Raw genomic sequence first — 18774 nt, 5'->3', positions numbered from 1 at the left:
CTCCTTCCTCTCTTTCCTCGCGGGGCTCCTTTTCTCTCTGCCCCCCCTTTTTGCTCCAAAAATGCCTCCACTTTGAGGCGCTGGATTGCAATTGCAAAAGGGAGCCAAAGACCCCCCTTTAGGAGCCCTTTGGGGACCCTCCATGGTCTAAGTTTTCTTCTGAGGACAAACTTTCTCCTGGGGAGGGGGAAAGCCTCCTCCAAGAGAGGCCTCCAGCCTTTCTCTGCCCCCCCCTTTGGGGCCAGGAATTGGGGTCCCCCCTTGAAGCCTCTTCTCAGCCGCCATGCAGGGAAGGTAAGGAGGGGGGGCGGGGGGAAAGATGGGGCTGAGATGCAAAGGGGGATCCCCTCCATGCTCCCCACTTGGATTGGCTTGAGGCTTTGCAAGCCTTTGCTCCCTTTATTGTATTCCTCCTTTTGCAGGGTGCTGCTTCTTCTTCTGGCCCTCGCATGTCTGAACGCGGATCCCGTGAACGGGGTAAGTGCAGGGGGAGGCTGGGCAACACGCATCTTCAGGGATTTTTATGGCGGTTGGGTGCCTCCAGGTCTTCCATGGGGAGTCTTTCCTGGGGTTTTCTTGGCAAGGTTTCTTCAGAGGGAGGCTTCCTCTGAGGCTGAGAGAGTGTGGCTTGAGTGGGCTTTATGGCGGAGCTCTAGGAACACCTTTTATCCCATTAGGAGTGGCTTGGTCTGTGCCTTCAGGTCTTTCATGGAGACCTTGTCCTAAGGTTTTCTTGCAAGGTTTGTTCAGAGGAGGTTTGCCTTGACCTTCCCCTGAGGCTGAGAGAGTGTGACGTGGCCAACAGCACCCAGTGGGTTTCATGGCAAAGCTCTAGACCCACTTTATACCTTCATTATTATTGTTAGTTGTTGCTGTGTGCCTCCAAGTCTTCCATGGCGACCCTTTCCAGGGATTTTCTTGCAAGGTTTCCCCTGAGGCTGAGAGAGTGTGGCTTGCCCAAGGTCACCCAGGGGCTTCCATGGGCTCGAACCCTGGTCTCCAGAGTCGTCGTCCAATGCTCTGACCACTACACCCCACTCTCTCTCCTCCCAGGGGTAGCAAAGGACAGTAACAACCCTGACCCCCCAAATAGGGATGCCTTGCTTGGGCCAACCCTAATGCAACCCATCCATAGTGCAAAAGGATCAACCTGGAAGAGAGGAGTTGATCAAGTGAGCTTTCCTCTCGGACCTTGAACGTGCTTAGGAACTTGGGGTTTTGTCATTGGTTGTGGTGTTAAAGCTGCTGCCACACTGCAGAATCTGATGCAGTTTGATACTGCCCTAGCTGCCCTGGCTCCATGCTGTGGGATCCTGGGATGTGTAGTTTGTTGTGGCACCAAGGTTGCACTCACAACTACAGAAGTACATAGGAAAGCTCATGCTGCCAACTTCTCTCTTTCGGTTAGTCTCAAGGGTGCTACAAGATCCCTTTCCAGACTGATTTTCCAGACTTAGCATATAGACTTGAGTAGAGATATTGCAACTTTTTAGCTGTGGAAGCCATTGTTTCCCTGTTTAGTGTGTGTGTGTGTGTGTGTGTGTACACATTAGCTTTTCTTTTAGTCTTGTTTGTTTTTAGTTGCATGTGTTTATTCCTTGTATATCTTTTTGCATATGGAAAATTAGTTTGTATCTATTTGTCGGTATTTTTAAAAAGTAATTGTTTCAATAATGTTTGCACAACAGGAAAGCACAAGAGTTTTTAAAATTGGAACTATAGTGATAACTGTCTACTTTTGGAGGGGCTTGAAACTTTTATCTGTAACTAATTATGTTTAAAAATTAATTTTTCAAGCTCTGAATTCAGGTCGCCAGCTTTCCTTCTCGGTCTGAAATTGTGCAGATGCTTGTCTTACCATTTCTAAGTGGATTCCCTTTTGCTACTCGCTGTTAAAGGAAATGGACCGAATTAGGATTGGCAGACTGAAAACCGGAGAAGGGTTATGTCTCTTTAATGGTTGTGTCGAAGAGTGTTGTGTAGCAGCAGCTGGGGCTTGTCAGACAACCAGGTAACAAGCAATAGCTGCTGAGATTCTGCCTTCTACACAACCGTTAAAGGCACAGGAGCCCTCTCCAGCGTTCTCTGTGGCAACTGGATTCAGAGTGTATTAACCTGGTAGTCATAACATGTGCCAAACCAAATACTCACAAAAGTGTACAGCAAAAAGGTAGTGGTTTGCATGTTGGATTATGACTCTGGAGACCAGGGTTCGAGTCCCCACTCAGCCATGAAACCCATTGGGTGACCTTGGGCAAAGTCACACTCTCTCAGCCTCAATGGAAGGCAATGGCAAACCTCCTCTGAACAATTCTGGCTAAGAAAACCCTGTAATAGATTTGCCTTAGGGTCACCAAAGTTGGAAACAACTTCAAGGTTCTCAAAAGCAACAACAACAACAACGCATCAATAGAGGTATAGCGTCTAGATCGATAGAAGTCATAGTGATACTCTGTTCTGCTTTGGTAAGATCTCATTGGAATAATATTGTGGCCAGATCAGGGCAAAACAATTCAAAAAGGATGTGGAGAAACTGGAGCCATGTGTCCAAAGGAGGGCGGCTAAAATGGAGAAGGGTCTGGAAACCATGAAGCCCTATGAGGAAGGACTGAGGGAGCTGGGGGTGTTTAGCCTGGAGAAGAGAAGGTTAAGAGGTGATAGGAGAGCCCTATTTAAATATTTGAAGAGATGTCATAGTTTAAAACATTTAATGTCCCTAAGGGCCACAGAAATATCCCTGGGTGGCCACATGGAGTTCACAGGCCACGCATGAATTAGAACCAAATGGAAAACTACCTGAACATCCAAATAATGATACCTTTATGGGACCAACCAAAATGCACAATTGCATGCTTTCAAAGTCACACTGGATTCTTCATCAGGGAAACAGGAGGGGAAAAATTGAAGATGTCAGTCATAGGTCTGCATTTTCTGTTTCTGGTCTTAGTTCAGATATTAGGGCGGGCTGTCTGCAGGCTGGCATCTCCCTCTTTGGCCACGCGATCAAAGTCAAGGAAATTTAATGTGGATTGCAACTCAAAGAAGACCTCCAGATTGTTTGACCTGGGAGGATTTGAATCTGGCCCACTTGAGGCTTTGGGTTCATGTGCCTTTCTTCTTAAAGCCCTGCTACTAAGAATGGGTAGAGGAATCCCCCAGTTTGGTCTTTGTTGCCCTAACATTACCCAGCCCCAAATGGCTAGGGAACCCACTGCCCCCAAAGCATGTTCCTTCACTCCTGCTGTATATATTATTGTTCATAGACCTGGGACTATATGGAGTCAGTTGTGTGTATTTGAAGTGTTTTCGGACTTTCCTGGCATAGTTCAGGCCATCTGTGGAAGACCTTTCTGCTGCTGAAATGGATTCACTGTGCAAGGCACTTAACTATGATGGGAATAACCCCCTTTTTTAAGTTAGGTAAGGGCTGGTAAAGTCAGAACCCCAATAAAATGCAGCTTTCTGTTGCAAAAGCCTTGTGTTTTATAGCCAGCTATTTCCTTCTCATAAATCAGTACCAAAACTTGGACCTTTGGTAGATCATCACCATAAATTGGAAGGGAGGACTGGAGGTGATAGTGTCAGTAGACAGTCTATACCATAGTCTTGTAGACCAGTGACAGTAAAATATCTTCTTAAACTGGTTGAATTAAGCTGAGGTTTGCACAAGCCATTCAAAAGTGTAGTGTAGCCCTTTGGCTCATTCCTTTGCCAGAAGCCGCAGTTAAACAAGGAAGCCTCCAATTAACCATACCTTCCCATTTTGTCTGAAGTAGGTAGCTATGGTTAGCACCTTTGGAATAAACCAGGATGTTAAACCATGGCTTGAAATATGATTTGAAGACTCTGTCTTTGCCAAAGAACAGGCTTCCTAGTTCCGAAAGACGTGAAAGGACTTCACGCATGAACAAAAGGCCCACAAATATGCAGTCTTATTAGACCAAGATGTGATCATCCAAAGTGGTTTAGTAAATATCAGAAGAATATTGATATCCATACCCAATATGATCTATGATAAAGGATTATGGGAGCTGCAGTCCAAAACATCTGGCAAGCCAAATGTTCCTGGCCTAGTTCTAGAAAGATACATTTGCATGGCTGAAGTTATAAACATATAAACGTGTCTGAAATGTAATTCCCTTGGCAATATAACTTCTCATCTCTTACGTTTCTAAAACATGTTTCCAGCATGTAGTGAGTTTATATATATATATATATATATATATATATATATATATATATATATATGTTTAAAGTTTTCCTGTTTCAAAATCAAAGAGAACTTTTTAACCAAAAGACAGGCAAATAGTTTCCTTTCCTTTTGGGCTGAGAAAAAAGGGAATTTGTCATCCTTCCACGTTGTCCTAACTTGAATTAAATGTGTTCCAATGCCTTTAATTTAAATTTTGGCCTTGATACAGTGGACTCTGCATTGCGCTGAGCTGTTTTATTTCAGAGAAGGAAACACATATCTCAACATCTTTCAAAGTTTGGCTTGGAGAATGCACTGTCCTCCAGATGTTGTTCATAGCATCATAGGTAGTGGCAAAGGATGATGGGAGTTACAGTCTGGGAACATCTGGAAGGTTGCATGTTCCTATCTCTTCTTCTAGCATCTCCCTTAGAGACGTTAAAGCCTGGCAGGAGATGCTATGTGAAGCTGGGTTCAAATGACACCACTGAGTAATTGAAGTTTTAGATAGCAAGCAAGTATGTGGCCCAGTGAGCAAAGTACTATATGTTCAAAGCATAGAGGTTGTAGCATTCACATAATTGACTGGTTTATAACCTTCTGAAATGTAATTCCCTTGGAACTGTCATGGGCAATGGTTTATATCAGCCTTCCCTGAACCACCCAGTATCCTTCAGATGTGTTGGATTATCACTACCATCATCCACCATTTGCCATGCCATCTGAAGATGGGAGGTGTATTCCAGCACATCTCTAGAGCACCTGGTTGAGTAACTCCACCTGATGGAGGGTGTTGTTCCCAATGCAGCAACAATCCACTTAAGGTCTTCTTGTAGATTAACCCCTTTTTTTCCAGACTGGTGTGACTCCTAATTGTGAAGGCAGACATTAACTGAGATATTAATTCCTATTCATGTATCTTTCCCCCTGTCTGTATACTTTAGTAAAGAGAGCCGGCATGGTGTCGTGGTTTGAGCATTGGGCAATGACTGTACAGATCTGGGTTCAGTCCCCATTTTACTATGGAAACCCACTAGTGAGGAAGCTAAGAGCCCATTCAGGGAAGATGGGGAGATAGAGGGATCTTTGTTGCTCAAGGGTTCCCCAAAGGCTTGGCTCAGAAATGCCTGCCTGTAAGTGGTTTAGAATCACTGAAGTGCTCCCATTGTTCTTCCATCGACCAGTTGTTTGTGGAGAAGCCATTTTTGTAATAACGGGATCTTCTGTGGCTTCTCCACAAATGATTGGTTGACGGAAGAACAGAGGAATGCCTCAATTACGTTTCAGAAATGTGGCGGATGATCCCACATATGCGCATCTGAAGTGCTTGGGCAACATTTGGGCTATGATTACCGCATGGTAAGTCCCTTGTGTGATAGAGTCCATGGAGTTGGAAGAGACCTCAATGGCCATCCAATCGAACCCCATTCCACCATGCAGGAATACACAGTCAAAGCATTCCCATCAGGTGGCCATCCAGTCTTTACAAACCTGCAAAGAAGATGATTCCACCATTGGAGTTCAGTTTGCATTGAAGTAGGCCCACATTTCCCCCTCCAAGCTCTGCTTTTGTGTTCCTTGGCCAGCCAAGGCAAACACAATTCAATGTCTTTACAGGGACGCTTATCATCTGAGGAGAGCTCTTAACATGCCTGTTTGCTGGGGTAGTTTTCCATTCAATCTGCCAAGAACACTACAGCCCAATAGAAAAGCATAATCCTTGTCCAGTTTGTTCCTGAAAAAATGCTAGTTATAAAAGGCCGGGTTTTTTTTTTTGGAAGGTGGGGGTTTTGGTTTCTTGGAAGAGGCTGGGATTTGTATCTGAGTGGGAGAAATTGACCAAATTCCCCACTCTCTGGTCCCCTTAACATACACTCGCTCTTATCTAACTGGATAGATTTTAAACTGGAATTCAGGCTTGATGTTTGCTTGAAGTTAAAGCACCTGGAGATGCTAAGACATTGGGAATGATTATGAAATGGGTCCCAGTAGTGTTTTGAGCATTGGACTTTGACTCTGGAGACCTGGGTTTGAATCCCAGCTTGGCCATGGTCAAACCACTGGGTGACTTTGGACAAGTCACAGACTCTCAGCTTTCAAAAACCACATGATAGGTTTGCCTCAGAGTCTCCGTTGGTCAGAAATGAAGGCACACAACAACGTGTCACCCTTCTTGCAATCCTTGCAAAACCTTTGCATGGTCAGGCAATATATTCACAAGGGCAACTCACTAATGCATTTTTGGGGGAGGAGAGCGGTTCTGGTTGCAGTATTATGCTGCTGTATCAACTGCTGGAATTGCAAGCTTCTTTTCAAGTCTACTTCCATCTCCTTTCCTCCTTGCCTTTCTGCCTTCAATAGTGGAAATAGCTTTGTCTTCAGTAGTGCTGGATGTAAGGAGATGCTCTGTGTGCCTGTTTAATGCATGCATGGACAGGCCATGGCTTGCATGCTGTGAATATGAGCCTGTCAAAGTTGAGTGCTTCTTGTCCTTACCTTCAAAGCTCTCCATGGCCTTTCTATGTCTAATCTCTCACCTTCTATGTCTTGAAACTTCCCTGCTGCTCACCTCTGCTCCATCTCTTTTCAAAAGTCTTCCTCCTTCCTTCCTCTTTTATGCCTGGCCCTATCTCCCAAGATGCCTCTGTGATGCCACCTCTCTTGCTTTCTTTCTGCTCCCTCCTGGAAAATCCCCTTTCTCTTGAATCCTTTGGCAGGGCCCTCAGTGCAACTATAGCTTGGCCACCTTTCCTCCAAGGAATGGTAGTTTATTCATCTGCCCTCTCACAGGATGCAGAGAGTTTTTCCATGACCGCTTTTGCATCCCTACGTCTGCCATCTACACTTACAATTTCAAGCTGCACATGGAAAGCTGGGCATAGTTCTATACAAAGCTGGCCATAAGGATGACAGTTTTAAAAAGTAGTTTTTCCAAGTTCCACCTTATGATGAAAAATTATGCATATTCATCCATCTTTTCTTTCTTTCTTTCTTTCTTTCTTTCTTTCTTTCTTTCTGCAATCCTTACTCCCAGCATGCAATGGGCAGCAACATCAGAGTCAAGTGATGGGGCCAGAGAGGGCAGTTTAGTGTGGCCACGTATCATACTCCAAATATACCACCTGTATTTGAAGCTGCCCTCCGTAAAGCCTTTCTAAAGGCTGTGAGTGACCTGCTACTCCCACTAGTCTTAGCCAGGAAAAACCATGGGACAGATTGTGGCAGCCCAAAAACATGGAGTGGGGTGGAAATTACAGTTACCAAACCTTGCTTTAGATTGTTTTCCTTTAGTGGCATGCATTAGGGAAACGTAACTAATTCAGTGGAACCCCAAATAATGAAACAAACTACACATTTCATAAAATCACCACTTCCCTATCAGGAGGCTAAGAAGGGAAGAGAAAATGTGTTGCATTGGCAGTCATGGGGACACTATTTTGTTGATCTTACTGCTAAAAAGACAGAGGAGAAATAGTTGGTACCCACTGAGATGTCAACGCTTAGTGGCCACATAAATCTGACAACTGATGGGAACTGCAGTCCAATACTTCTGGAGGCCCTAGAAGGAATGACTATGAGGGATGAGGCCTCCTTTTTCTCCATGGAAGCCCTAAGATGTGTGTGTATTTAAGCACAGGTTCACAGGAGTCATTGTCTATGGGCTTCAGTAAGTTTGCCGAGGTGAAGTGACACATGGCCACCTTATCTGGTCTCTTTTTTGGAGCTCAGTATGAAATCCAGGAGGTCTGGTTCATTCTGGGAAACATTCCTGATGTTAAAGAGGACAGAGAGAGGTCAGTGTGGAATTAAGCCATTTGCCATTGCACTTAAGAGCTGACCAAAGTCTGGAGATGGTTGGAAAACAGCTGTTAAGGACTGATGAGTATATAATGGGGCAGGATTTGCGATAGCATCAGTGCAAATATATCTTGACCACCTTCCTCCATGCAATGGTAGTTTATGGTCCCGGTTGTTTTTCCTTCTTTTCTTGTCCCTGCAAAACAAACAGCAGAGATCATTTATCTTTTGAAAAAGGAAATGCAAACTCTGGGAAGATCTTCTTCAAAGAAAAGCACCACTGAATCTGTTTATATGGAGCTATTCTCCCCTTGCAGGTCTGGCCTGCTATTTTCACCATCTCACTGACTGGCTTTGGATTGGGGAAGGAATGGGAAATAGAACAGCATAAGATTTTCAAGACAACTGATGTGTCCTTGTGACAGACCCACCTACATGCAGTGCTAAGAAGTGACCCTGAACACAGGGCTGGGTTATGATACAGCTCCTGATCCTTTTCAATCCAAAAGAAATATTGTGGAATGATGTCAGATCTCCATGGCTTGTTTTTCTCAACCTTAAAAAGAGTTTACCTTACCAAAGGAGAGGATATGATAATAGTAGGGGCCTAAATACGTTGTGAAGAACAGCACTAAAATATTAAGACTCTTCAGTAGGGATAGGAATCATAGTGGGAAGTAGTATGATGGCTGTATATGACTTTTAGCATCAAGAGTCATATTATTTCCACTTTCAGTGTAGTTGTAGACATTGTAGTTGTAACAGTGTAGACATATTATTTCCAATTTCACATCTAGTAGATGTGAAAGCTAAAGAATGAAGACATTTTGGCAGGGGAAGGAAATCTAAAGTGAAGTGTGGTGCTGGAAGAGACTTCTCCATTTGCCAAAAAGAGTCTGAGATCAAATGAAGCCTGAATTCCCTCTCAAAACTAAACTGAGGTTATGGTTCTTTGGACATAAGACAACCTGAATAGATGATGGGATCTTCAATCTTAGAACAATAAAACCATAGAGTTGGAAGACGCCCAAGGGTTATACAGTCCAATCCATTCCCAACAGATGGCCATCCAAACTGTGCTTAAAAACCTTCAAAGGCCGTATAGTCCACAGTCAAATAGCTGTTATAATAGGAAGCTCTTCCTAATGTTGAGGTGGAATCTCTTTGCCTGTAGTTTGAATCCATGGCTCAGAGTGTGAGTCTCCGGAGCAGCTAAAACAAGCTTGCTCAATCCTCAGTATGACAATATGACTTAGGAACATCTAGAAGACCACTGTTGCCCATCCTTGTTTATTCCGATTGTCTCTCCAAGAATGTCAAAAGTGCAATAGAACAGAGTGAATTACCTTGATGCTATTTTAACTGTGGGGGATATAAAGAATGCATCTCCTGCTCCAGAGAACAGGACCCGGAACAATGGATGCAAGCTGCAGGAAAAGAGATTCCACCTGAACATTAGGAGGAACTTCCTGACAGTAAGGGCTGTTCGACAGTGGAATGCACTCCTTCCTCGGAGGGTGATAGAGTCTCCTTCCTTGGAGGTCTTTAAACAGAGGCTGGATGGCCATCTGTCAGGGATGCTTTGATTTGGATTTCCTGCATGGCAGAATGGGGTTGGACTGGATGGCCCTTGTGGTCTCTTCCAACTCTACGATTCTATGATTCCCTGTATTTGAGAGATCCTGAATCTCAGAATTCCTCATTCTCTTTATCAGTGCTGGGCAAAGTGACAGGACTCTCCTTTGCTCAGTGAATTGCTACAGTTTGGTATTTTACCTTTTTGACTATTGATGTCGTAGGGTGATAGCCTCAGTAGTATTAATCACAAATAAGAGGAAGCTGTTTCATCTTGTAGGTTAAACATAGACCTGGTAATCCTTCCTGTCATCCTGTTGATGTTGACAATTCCTTGCTCTCCTACTGGGCTGTGGGACATCTCAACTGTAGAACTGTAGCTTTCAATCAACTGATAGCTCACATTGATTATAAAGATTTTGATTGTTTGTGGACAAATACCAGGTTTCCAGGATCTGCTTTTCTTCCTAGGTCACCTGCTAGAGCCCAGTGCAAACAATATTTTGTTGTTGTAGTAGTCATCTGCCCTTGAGTCAGCCTCAGCTCATGGTGACTCTGTGGATGAGATATCTCCAAGACCCCCTCTCCTCAGCCTCTCTGCTCAGGTCCTGCAGGCCTGTGTCTGCCCCAAAATGGGGAAATATAATAGCAGTATGAAAGGTTCTTCTTGGGGAGGTGGACCTTGTCATGTCCCACCTGGAGGAGACCTTTCCTTCTCAAGGCAATATAACTTGAAGCACCATGAGCAAAAGGTCAGACAATGCCCTGCTACACTTTAAATGGAAGACACTGAGCTAATGAAGCCATTGGCTTCATTGGCTATAAATTAGCACAATCGAGTTCATTCTGTTGCCCCCGAAGTTCTGTGGAATCCTGTTTGGTATCTGTGGCTTCTTGGTCCTCTGACATTTTTGGACCAATCTTTCTGGCAGGTTCTTTCTTGGCTTTGGACTCTTCTTGGGGCTACTTTCTCCATGGACTGTCTGGACCACGCTTCTGTTTGCAACCTCTTGTGAGACTTGGGCCTGTCCTGTCCTTAACAGTTCTTGTAGACTGTAGATGTTCTTACCTGGGACATTGATTCTCTTATGGTAAAACCCAGGTTGGCAGAGTCAGATTTAAGAGACTGAAAGCTACTGATGCTCTCAATTCACCTTTTCAGCACCTCTTGGACATGTACAGTGGTACCCCGGGATACGAATGCGCCGCCTTACGAAATTTCCGGGTTACGAAAAAAATCCATTTAAAAAAACTGTTCCGGGTTACGAAGGTTATTTCGGGTTATGAAAAATTTTTTGGTGCTTTTCGGCGCTTTTTCGCACGAAATCGCGGCTTTTCCCCATTAGCGCCTATGGCTTTTTCGCCTTACGAAGATTTTTGGGTTACGAAAGCGGCGGCGGAACGAATTAATTTCGTAACCCGGGGTACCCCTGTAAAACATGTGCTGTATTGAAATGCAGGGGTCCAGTTCAAACTGACCACCATTTGATACTTCTGTTTTATATGTTACTGAATTGTCCTTGTTGCAGATTCAGCTGCACTTACGTGCCAAGTGCAGATGTGAATTATATTACTACCTTCCTTGCATACATGCAAACTGCAGGATGTTTAGATGACTTGGTTTTCTTTGGGATTCTTAAAGAACAGGAGTGTAAAATGATGAGATAAATTCCCCGAGGCTACGCTGGTGTTCCTGAAATACGTGGGGCTTCTCCCCCCCCCAAAAAAGGGGGGGGGAAACCAAAGCTATTTATATGTTTTTAAACAATAAAACATAGGTTTGTATAGACTACATCCTAGATGAGTCATCTTGGTAGCACTTTTACAGTGCGGAGATATACAAAGGATGGGAGAAGTGAAGTAGCGGATGATACAAGGGGGAAAAAAGAAATGATTTGCCATGAGAAGAAGAAATGCAAAAACGAAACAAAATGTGCTGTACATTAATTGCAGGAGAATCAAGTAAAGATGCAAAACCAATGGAGCTTTAAAAAGGTGGTTTATAAATAGAACAGAGTTTTATTCATTACACAGTGTTTGTAATTGTGCCCAAACCTGACTCTTCCATAACAAGTTTTAACCTGAAATATAGTTCTCTTCTGTTCCATCGCATGGTGACCCATATTCTTGCAGGTATTTCTGGTCTGAAGTTGGCTGGTTAGTGTTTTTTTCCCCCCTTGAGCAGCTGCTTCATATTTATACTGCTTCCAGATGAGACTTTTTATTGTGCAATTGTTCTGTCTCATTCATGGTAATTTACCAAAGCCCAGATGATGTTGTGAGCCATCTGCAATCTGCCTGTTTTCCCCCTTCCATCGGTATTTTTGCATCTGAAAACAGAACAACTGCATATCCACTCTGATTTGCCTCCATTAACAAGTAATAAGCGCTGTCCCATGATAAGCATTGCCTGCCGGTTTCTGTGTTGTGTGCCTTCAAGTCATTCCTGACTTATAGTGTTCCCAACTTATGGCGATACTATCACAGGGTTTACTTAGAATCATAGAATCATAGAGTTGGAAGAGACCACTAGGGCCATCCAGTCCAACCCCATTCTGCCATGCAAGAAATCCAAATCAAAGCATCCCTGACAGATGGCCATCCAGCCTCTGTTTAAAGACCTCCAAGGAAGGAGACTCTATCACCCTCCGAGGAAGGAGTGCATTCCACTGTCGAACAGCCCTTACTGTCAGGAAGTTCCTCCTAATGTTCAGGTGGAATCTCTTTTCCTGTAGCTTTACTTGACAAAATTTGTTCGGAGGTGTTTTGCCCTAGTTTTCCTTTAAGGCGGAGAGAGTGTGATTTATCCAAGTCCGCCCAGTGGGTTTCCACTGTCAAGCGAGGATTCCAACCCTGCTCTCCAGAGTCCTAGTCCAACACCGAAACCACTACATCATACTGGTACATACTGGTACCAAACTACAAATGACTCTTTCCAGGTCCAGATGCGATATCAAATTAAAAATGCTCAGAGTCCATAGGATGTAACCAAGCCATTTAAAGAGGACTAAACTAATGGTATAAAGAGCCCTTGAGGTCAAGGAGCTCAGGCCAGTGTTTTGTCCACAACAACCCTGCGAGGTTAGATTGCACTGACACAGAACGATTTGCTGGAGATCGCTTGATGGACTTGAAAGCCAAATAGGAATTTGCACCTGGCCTTCCCACATCGAAACTCGATGGAGAGCAATCTAAAGTGAGATCTCCAGGATTTTGGCAGCCTCTCTCTCTCTCTTGCTTTTAGGAAAAGACAGCAAGCTTGCACTGTCAGGCGATAAAGCATTTAATAAAACAAAAAGTGGGTGAGTCATTATGCTATAAAATTATTACTAACTGTATCCTAGCATCAGGGTGGAGTTTCACTGAAAGAACATGTCCCAAAGGGGATTTAAATAATAATAATACCCCAGCCGGCAAATCTGGCAACTATCTGTGTTTTAAGACTGCGCAGGACTTGTCTGTGCCTTAAAATAGCCTGTAGTCCTTACACCGTAAATCAGAGGAAGGTAGGGCTAGCTTGTCCTGATGTTGTCGGACCAAAACACCCATCAGTTTCTATCCAGCATAGCCAGTGATGGAAAAACGATGCACCCCAACAACATCAGGAGGGCCATATTTCACCCAAACCTGCTGGATATGGAGGGTTTTGGTGTGCATACACAACTAGCGTTCCCTCAAGACTTCCCCAATGCAGTGCTCTCCATAGGAACTGGACTACAACTCCTATCATCCTCACTTGTCATGGCCATTTTCATAGTCCAACACATCTGGAGGGTTTATTGTTCATGGCTCTTGAGTGAACCCTGAATCATGGTGACTTTGTGGATGAGACATCTCCAAGTTCTCCTGTCCTCCATTGCTCTGCTCAGGTCCTGCAAATTCAGGCCCATAGCCTCCCTGACTTGGCATGTGGTCTTCTTTTCTTTCTATTGCCTTCTACCTTCCCTAGCATTATTGTCCTTCCAAGTGAGTTGTGCCTTCTCATGATGTGGCCAAAGTCCAACAGCTTCCGTTTTGTCATCTTGGCTTCCAGGGAGATTTCAGGCTTGATGTGTTCAAGGACCCGTTTCTTTGTCTTCTTGGCTGTCCGCGGTATCTGGAGGGTATCGATTTAGGATTGGACAAATTTAAATGTGCATTTAATGATAGCATGGATGTGGGTTTTTTGGGGGGAGCATTATGGATGTAGGTTTTTTTGGTGAGCTGTATGTTCTGTTGCAGTTAATGTCCCATTGATTCTTCCAGGAAAAGAGTTGGTGGAAGAAACAGCAGTGAAAGGAACTGGGGCTTTTCTACAATATAGCAATGTGGTTCCACTTTAACTGGCTTCGGTCCGCTGGGATCCTGGGGTCGTGTTAAAACAAAAAAAAAAAAAAGTTTTGGAGGCCTAAAGGTCTCTGACTGAGAATTTTTTTTTTTATTAAGATTTTCACGTACAAAACTACAAAGATTTTAATAAATCATAAACATCGAACATAATATTAAAAATTATACTGAGATGAATAACTACTCATGGAACATACTATAACATGTATTCCATTTCTAAATATCACACTTGAACAGTGTTTACCTCAAAATCACTCCCGGGCTAGATTTCCCCAAAACACGGTTAACCTTTGGCATTTCTCACTAAACTTTCTTTTTTAAACATATTCTCTCCGTTTTCTCTATGTTAATTCTTACATAACCTTAGCTTATGTTCTATATAACCACATTTGTTTTTCCCCTCACTCCTTCACATCTTCTGCCGCCTTAATGTACGTGCCTTCTATTCGTATTATCTTAACTCTATTATCCCATCTTCTGCGTATGTATTTTTCCATGGCCTCCAGATGTCGTAAGTTTCTAATACTATTTTATTTTACCCATCATGCTGTCAATTTTCCATTTCGGATATCTCCATCACTTTCAGTTTCCATTCTTCTCCAATTTCGGTATTTCTCTTTTTTTCCAATATCGCGCCAGTATCATTCTCGCCGCAACAATCAGGGAGGACAGCAAACTGTCTTTTGTCATCTATATTCAAAGTATCGAGAGTTTAAAAGATACACTTCGGATCTGGTTTCCCAGTGAATTCTATTATTTTCTTGAGTTCTTCTGTGAATATCTCTCCAATATTCTCTACTTTTTATTACAACGCCACCAACAGTGTAAATAAGTCCCTACTTCTTCTTTACATTTCAACATTTATACTCATTTGCGATTGTACATTTTAGATATTTTGTATGGCGTTAAATGCCATCTATATAGCATTTTATATATATTCTCTTTTATCAGGACACAGGGGAATAGTTGATTCTTTTTTCCCAAACTTTTTCCCACGTTTCCAACTGATTATTCTTCAAATCTCTTGCCCTTTAACCATAAATTCTTTCACTATTTCCTTTCCATCCAAATTTCTAATTAAATTGTACAATTTCGTGATTTGCTTCTTGGGTTCTTCAATATTTTTCCAGCCCTTCCTCCATCGGGGCTATTCCTCTTTCCTTCCTGTCTAATAAGAATCTTTCCTTATCTGTCTATATGTAAACCAGTTACAAGCTAATCCTTTTCTATGCATCACTCGGGATTTTAACGTTCTTTCTTCTTTCTAGTCCTGTATGCAATCCTCATAGGTCACCCAATTATTTGTTTTAATTACTCTCCTCTTGTAATAGCTTCATTCGGTGAAGCCCATAATGGTATGTGCGGACACCAATTTTTTTTAAATTTAATCCATATCCTAAACAATTTTCCTTATTAGATGGTCGTTGAAATTCCTATCCATTTTAACTTTATCATAAAACAGGTACCCATGAATGCCAAATTTCAGATTTATCTTCTCTAAATTTATAATTCTTTTCTTTTGTAATTTTACCCAGTCTATTACCCAATCCATAACACATGCTTGATAATACCATCAAGATTGGGCAGAGCTAAACCCCCCTCTCTCTCTTGAGTCTTGCAACACATTCATTTTTATTCAGCTCTCTTGCTACTCCAAATCAATTTACTAATATCCTTCTCCCAATTTTTAAAGGGGCGTCATTATTATTATGGGTATGTTCTGAAATAAATACAAAATCTTGGGTAGTATTGTCATCTTAATTATTGCTATTTTCCCCATCCACGAGATTTTTAATTTGTCCCACTCTGTAAATCAGCTTTTAGTCTTTTCCACATATTCATAGTTATCTTTGAATAGTTCGTATTTTATTTGATAATGAGATACCTAAATACTTCACTTTATTTACTAACTGGAATCCTGATTCTTTTTGTAGATATTCTTTTCTTCTTCCCCAGATTACGTGTCAAATATTGGATTCTCTATATTAATTTTATACCCGCCACCTTTCCAAATTTTCTCAAGATTTTAGTAACTTTTCTATCTTTCCATCGGATTAGCATGTTAAAACCAAATCGTCGCGCATAGCTCTAAGTTATATTCTTCCATGCCTAATTAAATCCTTTAATCATTGGTTCCTGTCTGAATAATTCAAGAGAATTCTAGTGTCATAATAAACAGCCGTGGGGAGAGCGGACACCCCTGTCTCACTCCTCTAAAAATACCACAAGTGTGTGGTCTTTTCTCTCATTCACCACTATTTGTGTCTCCTGTTACTGTATAATTTTCTATTACCTTTGAAATCTCTTCCCTAGTTCCAATTTTCCATTACCCACAACAAAAAGTCCCAATATATCCTATCAAAAGCTTTTTCAGCGTCAATAAACAGCATTGCCAATTTTTTATCTAATTCTTTTCGTGAATTTCTATCAAATTTATCAATGTTCTAATGTTATCTTTTATCATCCTCCCTGGGAGGAAACCGTTCTGATCTGGATGTATCCAGTTCCCAAGTATCTTTTTTAAATCTTGTCTGCCATATAGATGCAAATAATTGTAGTCCGAATTGAGAAGCGATTGGTCTATAATTTTTTAGTAAGGTCGAACTTCCCTTCCTTTGGGATTAAGATAGTTATAGATGGAGACCATGTTTGTGGTATTTTCCCCTCCGAGCTCCTCTCATCACTCCAGCAAAGGTTTCGCAATACAGTCTTCAACAGTCTGTAAATTCATTAGTAACCCATCTGGGCCTGGGGATTTGCCAGTTTTTACTACTTCCAATGGCTTGAGATAGCTCCTCCGCAGTAAGTCTGAATTTAGTAGATTTCTTTGTTCTTCCGTGATTTTTCTATTCTGTATTGAGCTCAAATATTATCTGTCTTTGTTCTCTAATTTTAGGTTTTGTTATATAATTCTATTAATACCTCAGGACACATTTTCAATTGATTCTGTTTTTTATATGTTCCTCCCCTTCTTTAACATAGTTATTGTCTTTTAGCTTTTTTCTTCTTATTTGATAGGCCAGTAGTTTCCCTGATTTATTTGCCGATTCAAAAAACTTTGTTTCGCAAATTTCATTTTTTTTCCCAATTGTTCGGTCATAAAACTCATTATTTGGGCTTGAATAAATTTATTCCGTTGTGTATCTCCAAATCATCGGATTCATCTTGAAAACTTTTTCTTTTTCTTTCAATTCTCATTCAATTTTCTCCATTTTCGTTTCTTCTTTTTTAATCTCGGTCCAACCTTTTATTTAGCCAGCCCCTTAACACTGCTTTAGGGCATCCCAAACCATTGGAAGGCTAGTACCTTTGCTAGTTGTTTCTAAAATTCTCTGATATTCTGTTTTAATGGTGACCCACTTTTTCATCTTTTAATAGATTATATCTAGTTTCCAATTAAATTCTTTATTCCCTATTTTCAGATCCACCTTCACCGGATTGTGGTCCGACCATATCCTGGGGAGGATTTCCGCTTTATGTATCATGTGAGCAAATGTACAATGTCAGAATCAAGTCAATTCTCGCACGTTTATGTGGGTTTGAGAAAAAAGTAAAGTCCTTGTTCCTTCCATTTTTAATCCTCCAAGCGTCTTCTATTAACCAAGTTTCTAATTCAAAAATTCCTTTGGAATGTTTCCTTGACCTTTCTTAATTTTCTTCTCGAGAATTTATCTATTTCGGTTCTATTACCCCCGTTCCAATCCCCGAGCATTATTATTCGTTCAAATTCTAACTCTAATATTTTTGCCTTAATTTTTTAAAAATTTGTTTTTTATTTTCCAATGGCCATACAACCCTACATCCTAATCTTGAGACTTTGTAATTAATTCAATTATTATTAAATGACCCTCCGAATCGTTATAATATCTCTTCGCATCAATTTTAGAATTAACATAAATAGTCACCCCTTTTTTCTTAACTTTTGAACGGATGAGAATCTTGGCTAGTTTAACACATCTAAGATGTCTTCTATCTTTTGTTTAATTCTAGTCTCCTGTATACAGATTAATTAAATGTTGTTTCTGAAGATAATGAAATATTTTTTTCTTTTTTGTGGCGTATTTAAGCCTTGGACATTCGCTATAATAACTTCAGATATTCCTTTTCTCCCAACTGTATCTCTTAAACAACCCGTAATTAGTGTGCGCTTCTTCAATTTTATCAATGCACTTTTATCAAGTTTAATATTCTTAAAAAAGGGAGTGTTAATTAAAATTTGTCTTTCTTTCAAATCGTCAACCAAGTTATCTGTTACAATTAAAGTTCTTCCTCTATCCCTCCCTCTCTGATCCTTTCCTCTTCCTCGAGATTTCTTGTTCGTCTGACGGAATTAAATACCCTCCCTAAACTGCCAATCCAAGGAGTCCTTAGGATGGAACCCATGGCAACTGTAGTGCTAACAGATCTTAGTGTGAAAGGGTTCTCAGGTTGAAGTCTCCACTGAACTATGAAACCTACTGGGTGACCTACAATTCCCAGAGCTCCATAGCATGGAGCCGTGCTGTTGAGTATCCCTGCAGTGTGCATGCGGCCCAGTTATGCTCCATCCATGGGGACCATTGTGACAGGGGCATAAAAACAGAATGGGCTTTCCTAGCAATACAGAGAGCTACCTTCACAAATCATAGGTGACAACTGATATGGAGAGGGAAGCCGAACTTACGCCAATGGTTACTCTAAAAATCTTATGGCTCAGTACAAAAAAGCAGGCTAGAGTTCATCTACTACACACCAGCTATAGTACTTTGTTCCTACTTCAACTGCCATGGCTCCATGCTGCAGAATCTGGGGATTTGCAGTTTGGCTGATGGGCTTCATATTCTCTGGTGCCAGAATCAAAAATTTAGCCATGTTAAGTCTGGAAATCATATATAAAGGGATCT

At 41.7% G+C, this 18774-nt stretch overlaps 1 protein-coding gene across 2 annotated transcripts in view; it reads left to right on the top strand.

Moving 5' to 3' along the window:
- The window catches only part of COL4A6 (collagen type IV alpha 6 chain), a 118551-nt gene continuing 99777 nt past the window's right edge, over positions 1 to 18774 (top strand). For both annotated transcript variants that reach the window (XM_042478502.1, XM_042478501.1), the window contains exons 1-2: positions 1 to 294; positions 423 to 477. In XM_042478502.1, coding sequence (XP_042334436.1) covers positions 284 to 294; positions 423 to 477 — 66 coding nt within the window. In that variant the 5' untranslated portion in view covers positions 1 to 283. The remainder of the gene's footprint in view (positions 295 to 422; positions 478 to 18774) is intronic.

This window comes from Sceloporus undulatus, chromosome 7 (genome assembly GCF_019175285.1).
Source record: "Sceloporus undulatus isolate JIND9_A2432 ecotype Alabama chromosome 7, SceUnd_v1.1, whole genome shotgun sequence".
Taxonomy (NCBI): domain Eukaryota; kingdom Metazoa; phylum Chordata; class Lepidosauria; order Squamata; family Phrynosomatidae; genus Sceloporus; species Sceloporus undulatus.
Note: the sequence above shows the minus strand (reverse complement) of the source record. Positions and strands in the feature narration are given on the sequence as shown.